The 18,831-nt window shown below is 35.8% G+C and overlaps 1 protein-coding gene across 4 annotated transcripts in view; it reads right to left on the bottom strand.

The window, feature by feature from the left end:
* The window catches only part of VAV3 (vav 3 guanine nucleotide exchange factor), a 408,117-nt gene that overhangs the window by 34,710 nt on the left and 354,576 nt on the right, over positions 1-18,831 (bottom strand). For all 4 annotated transcript variants that reach the window (XM_011968871.1, XM_011968873.1, XM_011968874.1 and 1 more), the window contains 2 exons: positions 9,112-9,177; positions 1,515-1,549 (listed from right to left, as the gene is read on the bottom strand). In XM_011968871.1, the coding sequence (XP_011824261.1) occupies positions 1,515-1,549; positions 9,112-9,177 (101 nt within the window). The remainder of the gene's footprint in view (positions 1-1,514; positions 1,550-9,111; positions 9,178-18,831) is intronic.

Genomic DNA, 18,831 nt, shown 5'->3' with positions numbered 1-18,831 from the left:
TCCCATACGTTGCACAATGGATTCCTACACTTTGAAAAGTAACTCAGCATTTTCCATGCTTTTGTTATAGAACAGAAAATAATCAGAATATGTAAAAAATATCAGATAACTCACATGGTAACATGCAAACCCAACTAGTACTATACATTCCCAGGATATTATATTTATATATGTATTCTGATCTCTCGTTTCTATGCATGTATTTTAATATCAATAAAATAAAAATAGATTCAGTCTTTTTAAGAGGAGTCAAATGCAAAATTCAGGAAAACAAATAGAAATGAGTAATGTGCTCACATTCTGTATTTTGGGGGCAGTATAGCAATGTACAGATGGCATAACTTGGAAATTCCGGCTTTACCACTCACTAGCTGCATGCTCTGTTTCTTTGTTTCTCCACCCATAAAAATAACAACAGTCACCACCATTTTTCTTATATAAATGTTGAAATAAAAACAAAACATGTATGGTACAAAGCATATAACAAATAGTATATATTAGTTATTATGATAACCATAACTATACTAAATCCTAAATATATTTTTTAATAGTTGGAGTTATCTAGAAAATAATAATTACTATCCACTACACTTTCTAGGTTTTGTTAATGATACTGCCAGCTGCCAAGTGGTACGGGTGCCCCTATCTTTATGATATATTTTGTTGCTGCCATGTTATATGTTGTAAATTTTATTTTTAGAAGCTATTAGTGTTGGCCACAAGCAGTGGCTCACACCTGTAATCCAGCACTTTGGAGGATCACTTGGGCTCAGGAATTCAAGGCTGCAGTGAGTTATGATGGCATCACTGCATTCCATCCTAGGCGACAGAGCAAGACCCCATCTTTAAAACTGTAACAATCTTTGGGAGGCCGAGACGGGCGGATCACGAGGTCAGGAGATTGAGACCATCCTGGCTAACACGGTGAAACCCCGTCTCTACTAAAAAATACAAAAAACTAGCCGGGCGAGGTGGCGGGCGCCGGTAGTCCCAGCTACACGGGAGGCTGAGGCAGGAGAATGGCGTGAACCCGGGAGGCGGAGCTTGCAGTGAGCCGAGATCCGGCCACTGCACTCCAGCCCGGGCGACAGAGCGAGACTCCGTCTCAAAAAAAAAAAAAAAAAAAAAAACCTATAACAATTTAAAAAAATCTACTGTTGTCCCTTTTGAGCTAATTTTTAGTTTTAGAAAATGAAATCATATTTTTCTCTCTGCTTTATTAAATACATAAAATATAAGATACATATGCATATGTTCCATTCCTTTCTGTGGCTGGTATCAACTTTATCTGTCAAGGGCACTGGGTGCTCATGCATGCACACACACCTCCCTCTCAGATAAAGATATGGAAAAGTCAGCAATACAAGAATTCATTATGGTGTTTTGTTACATCTGAAAACACCTTTAGCCGAGACAAATGGAAATGGAATATGGTTTACTACCCCCACATTTAAGGCATCCTGGAGCTAAGGGTATGGTATTTCAACCTAGCTACATAAACATTTAATACTTACCAGGGTTGGCAAGAATAATCTACTGGTTTGGGCACCTAGGATATAAAAAGGCAAAAATAGATTAAGTTTACTTAAGGGAAGCTTTTAGAAATCAATCATTAATTCAGTTCAGCTGACTCAGCTCTATAAAACCCTAAGTAGCACAGTCCTGGAACTATCCACTGGCAATTTTATACAGAGTGAATCATAGTATATGTCAGATAAGTAGAAAATAATTCATTTCACTTTAATTCATTCTTTCATTCATTTTACTGCCACTGTAACTCTAAGAGGAGAGACAGCAGGCAAATATGAACTGGAAACTTTTCATATTTATTATCAAGGCAATTTAATCCTATCAAAGAAAATTAAAGTGAAAACGTTATTAAGGAAACCGAATAGCACTTTACTTTTCCAAGACCTTGGAAAAACATGCAAATTAAACAATATATAGTGGATGTAGATATTTAATATTTTTAATATTTTATTATTTATTATGAAGGCAATTTAATCTTATCAAAGAAAATTAAAGTGAAAACATTATTAAGAAAACCAAATAGCACTTTATTTTTCCAAGACATTGGGAAAACATGCAAAATAAACAATATACACTGGATATAGACTCTTATTTTGTAATAAATTCCAAATTCTGATTTAAAAATCTACCAACTAGAAAACTTTATTCAGAAAAAAGCCATGAAAAATACTTATTTTTCCTTTTTTTTTCTCATAGAACTTTGCACAAGGAAAAATACTGCATTTTCTATTCAAACAAAGAAAGAAAATTTGTAGCAGCTGATGGTCAAATAGAAAATGAACAAAGACAGAGCAGGTATATTAATGTTAAAAATAAGAAATAAAATACATTGTACAGAGAGGGTTACAAAGTTTAAAAATTCCTACGAATAGGAGTAGAGATAGTTTGTCTCATGTCCAAATCTCTGATATATGCATCCCATGCTATTACTGGGATTTTTATATTAGGTGATTGAAAATATTGTTCCCTCATTTGGAACAGTAAAAATTATAGTATTTCAGAGATTAGCCAATGTGAACATGTCTCTAGCCATGCTAGTCTTCATAATGTGCTGTTACTATTTTGCCCTTCCAGGTTAAGAGTTATCTACAGGTTGAGCATCCCTTATCTGCAATGGTTGGGACTAGAGATGTTTCACATTTTGGATTTACAAAAAATTAGAATATTTGCATTACATTCAGCATCCCTAATCCAAAAATCTAAAATCTTACATTCTCCAATAAGCATTTCCTTTGAGCCTCATGTTGGCACTCAAAAAGTTCAGACTTTAGAGCATTTCAGATGTCAGATTTTCAAATGAGGAATACTCAAACTGTATCAAAAATCATCTTTCTAATCAGAACATTTGATTATTAATATTCAAATATTTTTATCCTATGGATTACATTTTTTAAAAAACCACTTTGTAAAATCCTGATAAGCAGCAATTAATACCCATTCTAATCATTCAAATAGTTTCTTACAAATTTTGTTTTCACAAACAAATTGATCTTCAATAGTTTCCCCTTTGATAATAAGATATACATGGCTTCTGAAATCTGATGGGAAAAATATTTCCTCTTTCCCCCTCCCTGTTCTTTAAAAGTATAATGTATATTTATTCTTAAACCAAGCTTTCCATAGAGAGTCAAAAAAAAAAAAAAAAAAGGAGACAGGAAGGAGGAGAGTAAAGAATTTCAAAATATTCTGGCTGTGGACTCCTTTGGCTGTTAAAAAGGTTGGAGATCCAAAAAAGGAAACAGTGACATAAGATTCTAAAACAGAACAGGTAACTGAGGCTGTTCCACCCTGAAGTATCCCACTAGAGCTTTTCTCTCTCCAGTGGGTGCATTATGACATGTGAAGATCCAGGACTACCTTCCCAGCCATGATCCCTATTACTCAGGTGGACCCTATCCTTTTCCATCAGTCATGGGCCCTCTGCACTTTCTTCTGTGTACTATGGGTCTTTGTCTGGACAGATACTTCATATTTAAGATTACAGTTAATTTCCTTTTGGGAACTTTTTCATCTTTGAGCATACGGTTACTATTTTTCCCTAATGCCATTTTCTGTCAGCACCATAGTCTATTAACACTGCTAAACTTCTGCTATGAACATATAGTTTTTAAAAAACATTTTATTGAGAATAGAGAATCCATACAAAATTTTATATATATATACACACACACACATACACACATACAGAAATATTTATATGGGTCTAAATATATATAAATAAATATATATGTGTGTCTATCTATGTGTGCTTCTTCCTGAAGTATATACCTTATGAAGCTAGATGACACACTTAGAAGTGAACTTTGTGTTTGTTTGAATAAACTCTCACTATTTCATCCTTTTTTTGAGAAATTTCTAAAAGGATAGTAATTTCCTCTCACAACTTCTAACATATTCTTATTGTTTCAGATATTAATCCAGACACTGTAGGTTCACATTGTATAATCTCTATTTGGTTCTTTTTTGTAGTTCCTATTTCTCTTTTGAGGTTTTCTGTCCATTCATTATGAACATGTTTTCCTTTGTGTCCTAGAGCACCATAATAGCTGCTTTTAAAATCTTTTCCTAAGTCATCATATGGGAAATCACAGGGTTGATCTCCCTTCATTCTCTTCTCTGTTGAGTATGGTTCACATTTTCCTGCTCCTTTGTATACTGAGTAATTTTATCCTGTATCTTGGACAATTTGAATGAATGATCTACTGCAGAGGCTCTGGATTTTCTTATGTTCCTACAAAGACCTGGCTTTCCTTAAAGTTTATACACAGAATTTGAGGTTTCCTCTCTCTGACTCTTTTTAAGATTTCCTACATCCTTTTCCAGCTGCTGAGACTGCATTAAACTCACTCCTTAGTCTGGTTCTTTAAGCCAGAAATATCATAAAGTTTCTATCTGAATTTTAGCCACCCTGCATGGTACAATCCAGTGCCTATCTTAGAGCTAGTCATAAAACAAAGAAACTCACCCTAGTACCATTCCTTTTTCCAAGTGTCAGTCTTCTCCTGGGCAGTGCCTTCAGATAGTTTTGTTTTGATATTTTGTCCACAACTTGTAGTTATGTGTGGGAGGACTGGCCAAATAGGAGCTATTCAACAGTTACCAGAAGTGGAAACTCTTGTTGCTTCTACTACTGCTGTTGTTAGCTGGGTCTAATAATCAATCCTTTATAGATAACCTATCTTTTGTCTCAGTTAGTTTTAATATTTTGTCTTTAATGTCTTCTAGTTTCATTACAATGCATCCAGGTGTTGATTAATTTTAATGTATGCTCCTTGACTCTGAAGATTAGTTTTATTATAGAATCTGGGAAGTTCTCAGGCATTGTTTATTTGAATATTGCTTTTCTACAATTATCTATTCTCTCCTTCTATTAAATGTATTTGCATCTCATCACTCCATTTTCTGTTTTATTTTTAATTTCTTAATCTCTCCGAATTGTTCTTTGAGAAATTTCTTCAGATTTCTCCTCCAATTTCCTACACAACTGTGTCTGATATGCCATGTAATATGTCCACTAAGGCTTTCATTTCAGTTACTATACCTGAATCTTTTTCATAAATACCCAATTAGCGTCTTGCTTTCCTCTTAGATTTTTTCCCTTTAATTTCTTAAACTATATTAAGTATAAAATTTTGAATTTAGTATCTAAAATTCAAATATTTGCTATATTTGTCAGTTTAATTATATATTTTATTGTTTCTGCCGATCTTGGCATAAGGTGGTTTGTTTCTGGATTCATTTAATGATTCCAAATTGTGAATGTATGTTCCCTAGGACATTATGTATAAAAGTCCTTTGGGAAACATGTGCAAAGAGGCTCTGATCCAGAGAGAATTTGAATTTTCATTGGGAGAATAATTAATGTGGAATTTTTTTAAAAATTTTAATTTTTTATTTGAGACAGAGTCTTGCTCTGTCTGGAGACTGGAGTGCAGTGGAATAATCTGGAATAATTTTAAACTACACTTTCAGCTTAGAATTATTTAGGTAGCAAAGCTGGTATGAATTTCAGCCCTTCATCTAGATGGTTTTAGATTTAAAGTTAGAAATTCTCAGGGGAGACTACTTTCCTTTTTTCTTTCCAATCCTGAACCAATACCAGGGTAGGCATATCATCATCAGTGGGATGGATTTTCTCCTAGTTCATCCACCGAGGGCTCCTGGAATCAGAGGTATACCCAATTTCGCATTGTGCTGCAGTTCCAGGCTTTGTCTCTAGTTGCCATATTGCCAGAAATGAAGTTGACTCATTTATGAACTGCCTGTGTTTTCCTCAGTTTTAGGTTTCTACCTGCCTATTTCAGAACTTTTGAGGAGAAGGATGTAGCACATGTAGGAAAATAAATTTTAAGCCCAGAATAGAACATTCAGCACTACTCATGGACCCCTGATAAACAATATATCCCAGAATCAAAAGCAATACCATTTTGCAAACTCCCTCAAACTATCCTCTCCCCTTCAAATTCCCCTCTATGTATCTTCACTTAACTTGCCCTATAATTAAAAAAATGAATCTATAATTTCATTAAGCAGTAAAATTTTAAGTAGCTACTTACTAATATAAAACAACCATATTTAGTAGTCCTGCTTACAATTAGAAGTTACCCTACAACTCTGTCATCTTAAAATTTCTGAACATATTTCTCCTTCTAGCCACTTCTTGGGTCAGCAAATATCATTCCACAGGATTCTACAGGTTGTCTTAATTAGTATCTACCATTGGCAATGTTCTATATACAGCGAGGGACTTGCATTTGCTTTTTCACTCCTTTGTTCATTCATTCAACAGTAATTTATTAAATACCGACTTTGTGCCAGACTATCACTAAAATTTCAAATGCTCATTTTTCAGCCTTATTCAAGAGGATGTAAACAGAAAACAGTACATGGTATATTCAATGCTTAATATTCTTGATTTGATGTCTTTAGGTTCCCAAACTTCTTAATGTTAGAATGTATAATATCCTGCCACCTGCCTACATATATACATCACTCCTTTACAGATAGGAAGCCTGAATCTTGTTCTTACAAAGTCCAAAAACTAGATAGACAATCATTTTAGCTTATCTAATTAAGTAAGAGTGATATCAAACTTCAATAATCTTTCAAGACTGTAATGTAATATAAGACAAAAATATGTAACATTATAGATCAATGGAACAGAATAGAGAGCCCAGAAAAAATGCCACACACCTACAACCATCTGATCTTTGACAAAGCTGACAAAAACAAGCAATGGGGATAGGATTCCCTATTCAGTAATGGGGAGAAACAAAATTATGTCCTTTGCAGCAACATGGATTGAGCTGCAGGCCATTATCATATGTGAACTAACACAGGAAAGGAAAAGCAAATAACATGTTTTCACTTATAAGTGGGAGCTAAACATTTGATAAATGGTGCTGGGATAACTGGCTAGCCATGTGCAGGAGACTGAAACTGAACCCCTTCCTTATATGATATAGAAAAATCAGCTCAAGATGGATTGAAGACATAAATGTAAATCATAAAGCTACAAAACCCATGGAGGATAACCTAGGAAATACCATTCTTGACATAGGACCTAGCAAAGATTTCATGACTAAGATGCCAAAAGCAATTGCAACAAAAACAAAAATTGACAAATGGGACCTAATTAAACTAAAGGGCTTCTGCACAGCAAAAGAAACTATCAAGAGAGTAAACAGACAACGTACAGAGTGGGAGAAAATATCTGTAAACTATGCATCTGACAAAGGTCTAATATCCAGCATCTATAAAAAATGTAAATAAATTAACAAGCCAAAAAACAGCTCCATTAAAAAGTGGGCAAATGACATGAATAGACACTTTTGGAAACAAGACATACATATACACGGCCAACAAGCATTTGAAAAAATGCTCCATTTTACTAATCATTAAAGAAATGCAAATTGAAACCACAATGAGATACCACATCACATCAGTAAGAATGGCTTTTATTAAAAGTAAAAAAATAACAGATGCCGACAAGGTTGCAGAGAAAAGGGAATGCTTATACACTGCTGGTGGGAATGTACATTAATTCAGCCTTTGTGGAAGCAATGTGGCAATTTCTCAAGGAACTTAAAACAGGATTGCCATTTGACCCAGCAACCCCATTATTGGGTATATACCCAAAGAAATATAAATTGTTCTACAAATAAAGGTATGCATGTGTATGTTCATCCCAGCAATATTCACAAACATGGAATCAATCTAAATGCCCATATGTTTCTGGATAAAGAAAATATGGTACATATATGCCATGGAATACTATACAGCCATAAAAAGAAACAAGATCATGCCCTTTGCAGCAGCATGGGTGGAGCTGGAGGCCATTATCGTAAGTGAACTAACACAGGAAAGGAAAAGCAAGTAACACATGTTCTCACTTATAAGTGAAAGCTAAAATTGAGTATACATGGACATGAAAAGGGAACAACAGATTCCAGGAGCCTCCTTGAGGGTGGAAGGTGGGAGGAGGGTGAGGATCTAAACACTACTTACCAGGTACTATGCTTAGAAACTGAGTGACACAATAATCTGTACACCAATCCCCTATGACACGCAATTTACCCAAATAATAAACCTGCACATGTACCCCTAAACCTAAAATAAAAGTTAAAAAAATGTGATATTAGATCACAGAACCACAGAGTAACAGACGCTTTTCTATTCTCTTTGTTTTTGAAAATAATTAAGCTTGAATGAGTGGAGTAAATTATCCTATAGTGCACATTCTAGAGCCAAGGATGGCAGATTCTCATGTTTCTAACATTAAAAAGAATGTCCAGTTTGGAAATTCAGTAACTACTGAAATACAGCAAGCAAGAGAGTTTAAGGAGAGTTTTCCCCCTCAGGCAATCATCTCCATCATATTAGTAAACAAATTTCATTTATTTTGGAGTCAATAACTTAAAAAATTGTGTGGAAAACGTCACCCATATTACCAAATGGTGATATTAAAATCATGTTACCCTAAACAGAAATTTATCAGTATCATAACACACCAAGGAGTACATTTTAGGTTACATTCACCCATAATATTAATTGAGCAAATGTTCATTTATTCTCCTTTTATCTGTGTTTTATATTTTCAGAAAATTCCATTATGACATTATATAAAAAGTAATGACACACTATAGAAAATATATGTAGACCTTTGGCTGAAAAATTTGTGGACTTTTCATTTTCTAGCAAGGTTTCAAAGACATCAGCTGAAGTATAATATTGCCCTGTAACCCAAGTGACTGGAGGCAGACCGTACCATTCTCAGTTCAGTGGGAAAGAGGAAACTTGTACAATGCATCTAATTTGTGGCTGTGGTTTATGTCTTCTAAAACCTTTTAGACAACGTAGTTTTATAAATTCTGCTAAGTAAAATTTGCCTCTTCTATATATTTTCTTAATATTTAAAAACATATTCTGACAATAGAACCATAGTGATGTTGAAAATAATGATTCTTCCAGAAAACAGTAATAAAATTAATAATCGATTTGGCCAGCATTCTTTGTAGATTTTTGCACAATTAATCACAGCGTCAAAAACAAAATGAAGCAAGAGAAAATTAAGATACTTACACATGGGCAAGGCTTGACTGCATCACTTGGAAAAAATCCAACCTCTCCAGATGCTAAATTTCTGCCCTAAGAGGAAAAAAATGCCAGTGTTGAAAACAAATTTACCACAAATGATAACCCCATGATACCCCATACATAGCACTGTTACTTAGGATCCTTAGAATTCCTTATGTGTTATATCTAGTCCTGAGCATTAACTTACTGCGGTTCAGAAAAGGAAGTAAAAGCAGAGATAGTTTTCCTGGTTGTTCAACTTTACATGTGGTTTCAATTCATGATCATAAAATAATTCAAGTTTATTTTTCAATCTACCCTTCAATTTTGTTAGCTTTGTATCTCTCAATCCTGTAGAACACTGGACACCAACGTTTTTGGCCCCAGGGATGTGGGCTGAGGTGGGGTGGGTGCTGGGGGCATGACAGGTGGCTTCGGGAGGAAACTGTTCCACCTCAGGCATTAGATTTTCATAAAGGGAGTGCAACCTAGATCCCTCATATGCACAGTTCACAGTCAAATCTGCACTCCTATGACAATCTAATGCCGCCACTGATTTGACAGGAGGTGGAACTCAGGTAGTAACGCTTGCTCATTGGCAGCTCACCTCCTGCTGTGTGGCCCAGTACCTAATAGGCCACGGTTCGTGGCCCGGGGGTTGAGGACCCCTATGATAGAGAGATAACAGCAGTTTCTATCTTTCACCTTTATATTCGTTGGCATAAGCAGATCATATGAATTTTGTGAAGGCATATAATTAATTATGAATTCCATATAAATGGATGCTATTGGTCTAACAGAAAACATGAGAATGTCTATCTAGCAAGATGAAATTTCAAGATGTGAAAATAGAAAACAATGTAAGTTTTGGATGATTTTCAAATGTAAAATGAAATAGGATACTTATTAACAGAAGAAGACCATAAGATTTTGGAGAATAGGACTCTATTAGGTTGGTGCAAAAGTAATTGTGGTTTTTGTCATTAAATTGCAAAAATACTAATACTTATTGAATCCTTAATATGTGCTAGACACTGCTCTGAGAGTTTTATTTAATCCTTGCTATAATCTTTATGGTAGATCCAATTACTATCCCCACATTACAGATGAGGAAAATGAGACAGAGAGAAGGTAAATAATCTGTCCATGGTCACAGAGCTAACAAGTACAGAGCCATAAATCAAACTCAGATGTTCTAATTTCAGGGCTCTGCACTGCCTCTCTGTACAAGCATAATAGAGACTCATGAAAAAGGACAGTGGGACTTAAATATAAAAAGCAGTTAGGAAACAATTTGACAGTGATAGCTGAATTCTATCACTGGTGATGGCATTTCTTTGAAGGTGTTGTATGTTTTAGAAGACTAAAACTTGCACCAGTGTGGAATATGGCTCCTAGATGAGTCTCACTTTTGGAGTTGTGAATATCACAAGGAAACTGATACCATGGTAAGGAAAGGGATTGGAGGGAGAGAAACACATGCTGAAGACACTATATAACGGAGTCTGCTGAACTGGCCAGTGGATTAGATGTGGGAAGAGAAGATGATCTGTTTCTGAGTTAAAGACTGGAAAAAGAATGAAGAATGGAGGTAGGAGATGACTAGAGAATCCATTCAAACAACACAGACTTAGATGACTTAGAGCGGAATCTGGAAACTGGAGCAAGGCTGCATCACTTGGAAAAAATGTAGAGAGAAGATAGAAGACAGAATTTACAGAAATTAGTGAAATAACAAGGCAGAAAGAAACGATAAGGAGAGAGAGGAATCAGAGACCTGGGAGGGATGGCAGCAGTAACTGCAAGGTTGGAAGAACTGTTTCTTTCATTCAGCTGTGTTTATCAAGTGCTCTATAATGGTTTATTTTCAGCATGGCAGTAAGATACAAATAAATAAATATGGTATTTGGGACTATACCACTAGCCAGACTTCTATATATAAATGCACTGTAATGCTACCTGAGTGCAAAATATAAGGGTGTGTGGTGGGAACCACACACTGATTAAGCTCAGAAGAGAAAAGAATAAGAATGCTTTAAAAAACAAACAAGACCTTTGAGAGTACACAAAGGAAAGAAGTCTATTTTGCAGAGGAAAGTCCAAAGAGAGAGCTCTGAAATGGTCTTTCCAAAGTACATTTGAAGATGTATCAACAAATTGGAAAATTATGGCTATTATAAAAATAGTAAACTGGCAACTTCCACTCTTCTTCAGAACAACAACAAAAGACTTTATTCTATAGAATGCAGAGTACACGAGAATAAGTGATATTTTGTGACAGGGTATGTTGGCCAATGCAATACTATCTACTTTCTCAGAGCAAACCTGATGCAGAGTCCCTCATGTACATTGATACCTTCATTCTGTTCCTCCTCCAAAACTCAGTTCGCACATTACCTACTCTGTCATCTCTTCCCCAAGGAGCAGATCCCAGATTGAATCCCATGCCTATTCTCCCACCGCACCTTTCCATACTCTTGGTGATACATAAAGTATTAGTGCTTTGGTAGTATTCACTTCTAGTAGTATATGTAATTATTGTTCAACATGGTCTTCTCTATTAATAGACTGTGAGTTCCTGGCATAAGGGATAATCTCTCAGTCATTTTTGTATAAGAAGATGTCAGACACAGAGTAGGCCCTTAACAAATGTTTCTAAGGGGAGATATAACTCAATCTGAGAGTTCCCTGTCACTGAGGAGCATGGCCCTAAATTCTTCCTCATTAAAAATAATAAAATACAGCCATGTGCCACATGATGACATTTCAGTCAATGACTAACCTTATAATGATGGTGGTTCCATAAAATTATAATATCATATTTTTACTGTACTTTTCCTATGTTTAGATATACAAATGTTATAACTGCCTACAATATTCAGTGAAGTAATATGCTATACAGGTTTGTAGCCTAGCAGCAAGAGGCTATACATGTAGCTTAGGTGTGTAGTAGGCTACACTATCTAGGTTGGTATAAGTACATTCCATAACACTTGTACAATGATGCATTTATTGTATGTATCACTGTCATTAAGTAACCCATGACTATATGTCACATTTTTTTTTCACACAGGCAAGCACTGAAAAGGATTAAGCTGCCCGTTTCTATAGGAAAATATTCATACAGTGACATTCTTTGACTTGTCCCTGACATGTTCTATAAGGACAGTGTTGGGGAGTGCAATGTCACAAAGCAGAGAAAAGAGGATGAGAACCCAAAGAATAAAAGAGTGGGAAAAAAGAGATGAATTTTTTAGCTGGTGAAGGCATATGGACTGGCATAGTTGTTTCTTTCTTTCTTCCTTTGTAGAAACAGGTGTTACACACAAAAGACATAAACGGGAACTGGAAGCATACTAGACGGTAGAGGAAGAGACCGCGGTTGTATAAGAAATGCTCTAAAACTAGATGAACATATAATTTTCCATTCAAATCAGGACCTTTTGAGAATAAACGGGTAGTTACTAATAACTATGCCAGAGCAAACGGTATAAATTGAACTGTTCTGGGTAAACAAGTACACATGGTCATCATATCAAAACTCATTTTGTTCTTTTCACCTCGTTTAAAGGACACTCTTGGAGGTCCTTCAGGAGGGAAAAAATTTCACTAAACAGGCTGCCAATGTCATTCTGAATTGTTTTTTTCTTTAATAAAATGCCCTAGAAGTTCAGGACCATTTCTTAAATGGTCATAGGCATTCCTTAGATGACAGAGTGATGAGAGATAATTTAACCTACTTTAATATATGAATAAAGTTACAATTACTTACTAATTCCTAGTCTCATCACTTTTAGCTATAATATGTGCTATATTCAATAACTTCTACTTATTAAAAAGATAGCTATCCTACAACATTTGGAGGATTCAAAACAAAGTAGTGTGTAGGAGGGGTTTCTTTGGTTTCTTGGTGGATGTGTGTGGGATGTTGGTATGGTAATTCATTAATACTAATGGATGGAGCAGCTGTCAATCCCCTACGCATGGATGAAATTGCAGACTGTACCTATGAAATAGACCAACTTCAAATGCAATGATTTAGTGCACTTTATGTGATGATATGAGGTTTTTACTAATCTTAGTGAGAGATATGCAACTGAATTTCCTTCTTCTTTACATTACTGTGTGGGCATTTTATTCTGAGTCAGATAATAAGCTTGTCATCCCTTTTATGAGTATTACAAATGCCAAAGATAGGGAATCATCTTTCAGTTATCCTCCTGCCTTGTATTTGTTCTGTAAGTCCCTTAACATCTTCAAGGTCAACTTGAAAACATTCCTCTCTCATACTTACGTGTCATCTGATATACCATATGGTGCTATCTTTATATGCATTTATTCTGCAGGGCATCTCTGTACTATGTGATGAGACTTCCGTAAATCTAACAGTACAGGTTGGGTCATTCTTATGAAAATACATTCTTTGGAAAGCACCTGAGAAAATAGCTTATGGGTAGTATATGGGGAGAAAAAAATCCACCTTTATAATTTTCATTCAATCACCTAGAGCAGACATAAAGCCAAATCATATTAAATTATAATTCATAAAATAATGCCTTTTTCCTGAAAAACAATTTTTTTTCCTGTAGAAAATGTATCAAACTAAAATTATTGACAACTTCCTCTGACATTCCTGAACATCACAAACATAAAGGTATACTCAGGCACTTATTTATTTCTAACTGACCTTAGGTTTTAACTATTCTTCATTTTTCTTCAATAAGAATCCACACTGAATCATAATGAATTAAAACTACTTCAGGTTTGCTGGTAGAAATGATATTCACAATCTACCTGTACAGAGAAATACATTAAGGTATGCCAGGATGCTAGAGCTAAAACCTCGTTTTTAAACCCACAGACAAGGATGGCTTAAAATGACAAAGCATATCTTCTGAAAATCTTAATCGTAAATTGCTTGGCTTCTAACTCTGTAAAAAGGAGAAAGAATTGCTTTGAGAAAAATACAGTGTCTCTTCCCTGTGCCTCATTTATCCCCTTAATACTACCTGGATTGGAGCTTTAAGGCACTCCTGGAATAGCACTGAACAATTTGAAACAGATGTGGAAAGCTGAATGTAAAAGGGACAGATTAATGGATATTTATGAACGATTGGAAATTCTCCCAACTTACAATGCTCTAAACACTCTCAATGTATGCACGACGGTGCTGTGGAGATTACTAAGCAATTTATCACACATGGGTAATGGCCAGAGCAACTGTCACCCTGCCCAGTCACTTCCCGCTGTCAGAAATATACAGGTTGAATGTTTGGGGAAAGAAGATGTACAGCAGGGCCATGAATTATAGGAATATAGGTGAATACACTGTACACACAAATTAGTTTATTGATTGGATGGGCAGATGGAAGGAAGGAAGGATGGACGGAAAGATGAACACGCAGCTTTTGGAATTATTCTGATGATGTTTGTGAGGACAAGCAATAAAAGAAAAAAACCAGCAAAGAGGAGGCGATCAGGAAAACACCCAGTCAGAAACTGGCCATTGGTAAGGAGAGATTTTTAATCACAGCTGCAGCCATATTGTAACCATCATCAGTTACATATACATAAGGGATAGTTCTTGGAAAACACAGAAAGGCAGTATCATAGGATGTGTCATCAGAAGAGCTTGTTCTATTTCTAGCTCTGCTATAAAAAGATGCGCAACCTTTTGCAAGTCTCAGCGGTAAAACAAGGATGATGACAAGATCTGCCACACACGCCTCACCAGGTTGTTACAAGGATCAAAGAATTAATATACATGAAAGTACTTTGCAAATGCTAAATACTTGTTTTATTTTATCCATAATATTGCTTTTTGATTATTGTCAATCAGTTATTTCATTTCTAAGTTTTCCTTTGTTATTTGGCCCATCCATGTGTTATTAAAATAGAAATGTCTAATCCTGTGTATAATCCTACCACTCTCTTCATATTTCAGTAAACTTGCTAAGCCGCAAGGAACATAGACTCTCATATCACTTTCATCTGAACAGGAACTATTATATTCCTGATAGTCCATTCCTTTACTCAAATGCTTTCTTGGCAGTACACATATTCTTTCATTGTTAATTGCCTCCTATATGATGAGTAAGATATGCATTTTCTACCAGTAAACACCTTGAAAACTTGCCAAGCATAACTGCATATGGTTATATGATGGCCACTACCATTAATTCCAAAATACTCATGCACACATACAAAACCATAAGCTATGTATTTTTGTTATTTCTTAGTCAAAAGGGGATATGATCCTTAACTTTTGTCCAATGTATAAACAGTGAAAGTTCATGAGGTTGTTCAAAAGACAAAATAAAATATCCATATCTCTGGCATATTTCTCTTGTAAAGTGACTGTCATTGGCTTAGAATTCTGAATAAGTCTAAGAAACTTGTACCTTGGTACCTTGGTCCAGGATCTCTGAAATTAAATTTACCTTCAATTTGTATGGGTTTATAATTGCATCGAGTCATCAAAACATATGACAAAGGCTTCAATTATAGTTGATGGTTTTTCCAATTCACACAAAATTGTGTTTACTACATCTCTGAAATTTTGGCAGATGGAAGTGTCAAAAACCCTTAAAAATTAAAAGTTGTGAAATGTATACTGAGAAAAAAAAACCCACTAAAAGCCATAAGCTGTACATCTACACTTATTAGATTTGAGATGAATACAACACTGGAACGAGACTTTACCAAGTGTTTTTCCTGTTATTCAAAAATGTATTTGGTGAGGTCCCTGTGTAAGACCTGCAGCAAGAAAGGGAATCCTCTGATTATGGGTATCTGAATGCTTTTTCTCCAAAGTCTCACTGGGTGGGATGTACATGATACAATCCTAAATTATAGTCTTATGACTGTGTGTGTGTGTGTGTGTGTGTGTGTGTGTGTGTGTATGTGTGTGAAGTAAACAAGAGAATACCTTTAATGATAGAAAAAAAAATTTGGGCAAGCAAAAACCAGTCTACATGTAGGTAAGTCAAAGCCCACATTGTTACTCAATACAAAATCTGGAAAGAACCAGGTTCTACCACATCTTGGTGAGAAGCCATATAACCCAAAACCAATCCAGGCTTAACAAAGGTCCAAAGAAATCTGCTTTTCTAATACTGGCAGACAACAAATGAATGTTTTTCTATCCTTGGCAATTTTAATCATAACTAATCACAAAAGAAAATACTCTGAGTCATAGAACCACACACACTAAATGCTCATGGCAGCATGAGATATTTTTAAAGAATGTTACTTTTCTACTAAGAGCAAAAGTAGTGCTTTAAAGAAAAGTTTACTGACTTCTTAATATGCACAAGGCACTGTGTTACAAACTAAGGAATTAAAAATGAATAGACATGGACAGGATCTTCAAGGATCTCATTCAGACAATGTCATTTCCTTAAATTCACTTTAGCTTTGGTTCTTTCCACAGATTTTTGTGGTATTTTTGATGAGGAAAAAACCTGTGAGGTGATAATTTGATACGACTAGGGAATTGGGTGCCTGGGTTTTATTTTTGGCCTTCTGATCTTGAGTAGGTCATTCAACCCCTCTTGGCTTCATTATCCTCACCTGTGAAACAGAGCTTAAGGATTTCCAATGTCTCAGCTACCACCAATGTTCTTTGCTTATATAAGCACTTTTGCAATGCCCCCACAGTACTACACTCAGTCATGGTTGGTCAAAAAATATTTGACCCACAAATTCTTAATTAGGGACAATGTGTGCCAGTAATTTAATCTTTTTTTTTTTTTTCTTTTTGGGATGGTGTCTCACTCTGCTGCCCAGGCTGGAGTGCAATGGTGCGATCTCTGCACACTGCAACCTCCACCTCCCAGGCTCAAGTGATTCTCCTGCCTCAGTCTCCCAAGTAGCTGGGATTACAGACGCACACCACCATGCCCGGCTAATCTTTGTATTTTTAGTAGAGACAAGGTTTCATCATGTTGGCCAGGCTGGTTTCAAACTCCTGACCTCAAATCATCCACTCACCCCAGCCTCCCAAAATGTTGGGATTATAGGCATGAGCCATCGTGCCAGGCCAGTAATTTAATCTGATAGCATTTATTTACAGAAGACAAGGACATTTCAGCTTCTTAATGACATTCATTTTAACTCAGTGTGAAGCGGTCTATTTTCCAAAGCACATAAAGGTTGATTTGTTAGAAATTGCATTCATTAATTCATTCTTCAGGAATTCAAATTATCATGAATAATTAAAATTCAATATATGTTATAATTTGATAAATTATTTGGCCACAATTCTTAGGGGCATGTGCATGTGCATACTCTACTGAAACCACTTGCGGTGTCAAATCAATAATCATGTCAGATGGAATTCCAAATTCATGGCCCACTGAAAGTATTCTGTGATTGACACAAACTTTTAGTAATTATGGCAGAATGTAGCTTATATAGTAATAAAATAATGGAAGAAAAAGGAACACAACAGAATTTCTCAGAACTTTCTCCCATAATGTTACTCCTTTACTCTCCAGAAAAAAAGAGATAATACTTCATTGTCTGAACTTCTACTTAGATGGCAGTGTCCTCATCTAGGTACATTATAACCTACATTGCACTATACCAAGTATTGGAAAAATACAAGAACTGTTAACCAAAAACATCCATCTTGAGAATTAACAATGAGGACCTCACCCACTTTGTCAGGAGGCCTGCCAATTCCCATAATACAGTCTGTACACTTGGAAACATTCCTGCAAACTCAGTTTATTATCTATTTAATCAAAGCCAGTTGACAATCACCCAGGGAAAATGTTTCTTACAGGCCTTTACTAATGCCTATTATCTTCTATAATCATCTCTCCCAAGGCCTCCCTTGTTCTAGTGCAGTCACACACTGCCTTTTTCTCCTTTCCTGTAATTAGGGACTCTGATTTAACTCAGTATTTACAGGCAAATACCTGTCAAAATCAAGGTCTCATGATTACAGGACATATTAATGCCGACTGCGCCTCTACGCTTTCACATAGCTTTTTATCCCCATGGCCACAATTTCAATTCTGCCTTGGCTTCTACTGATTTTACACAAGGGATGGGGCTAATACATCAGTGGTGAGAGGCAGTTTAGAAGAAAAGCCAAGATGAACAGTGGGACACCGAGAAAACAAGCTCCAACACTGCCTTAAAAGGATCATTGCCATGATAAAATCTAAGTTTGAGACATTATGAAGAAATGCCCTTGGATAGGAATCTGAAGGGGAAAAACGCTTACCAGTTCCCAGAGACGTTTACTCTCTGGTTTATAACCCAAAGCAATGAGTCTTTTGGTGTCCAGAATCAGTTTTCTTAACAAAGGAGATCTGATTCTTTCTTGCATTTCTGTAATGTTCTTATTTGCCTCTGACTATGATGCATACTAACACTTGAATTTTTAGATCAGAAGGAAAAATACACAGCTTTCGAAAATTCTACTGGAGCTAATATTGTTGTGTGGTCCAGAAAGGATTAGAAGTCTCCTTTTAATGTAGGGCAAAGGAAAAGAATCCTTTGAAGTGACTGACTTCTGAAGCTTCAGGGAGAGGTGCTGGAGGAAAGATCTACTAACTCCACTCAGCCGCACCTCCCTTCTCCAGGCTCAGAGGGTTTCTGGGTTGTGCATTATTGCACAGATCACTTACATTCTCAGTCACATTCCCTAGGCAACGTTTGTTTACTGTAAACCCCTATCTCGCTCTTTCCTTCCCCATCTCCATCACTCTCTGT

The sequence above is a fragment of the Mandrillus leucophaeus genome, unplaced genomic scaffold, assembly GCF_000951045.1.
Source record: "Mandrillus leucophaeus isolate KB7577 unplaced genomic scaffold, Mleu.le_1.0 Scaffold861, whole genome shotgun sequence".
In the NCBI taxonomy this organism is placed as follows: Eukaryota; Metazoa; Chordata; class Mammalia; order Primates; family Cercopithecidae; genus Mandrillus; species Mandrillus leucophaeus.
Note: the sequence above shows the minus strand (reverse complement) of the source record. Positions and strands in the feature narration are given on the sequence as shown.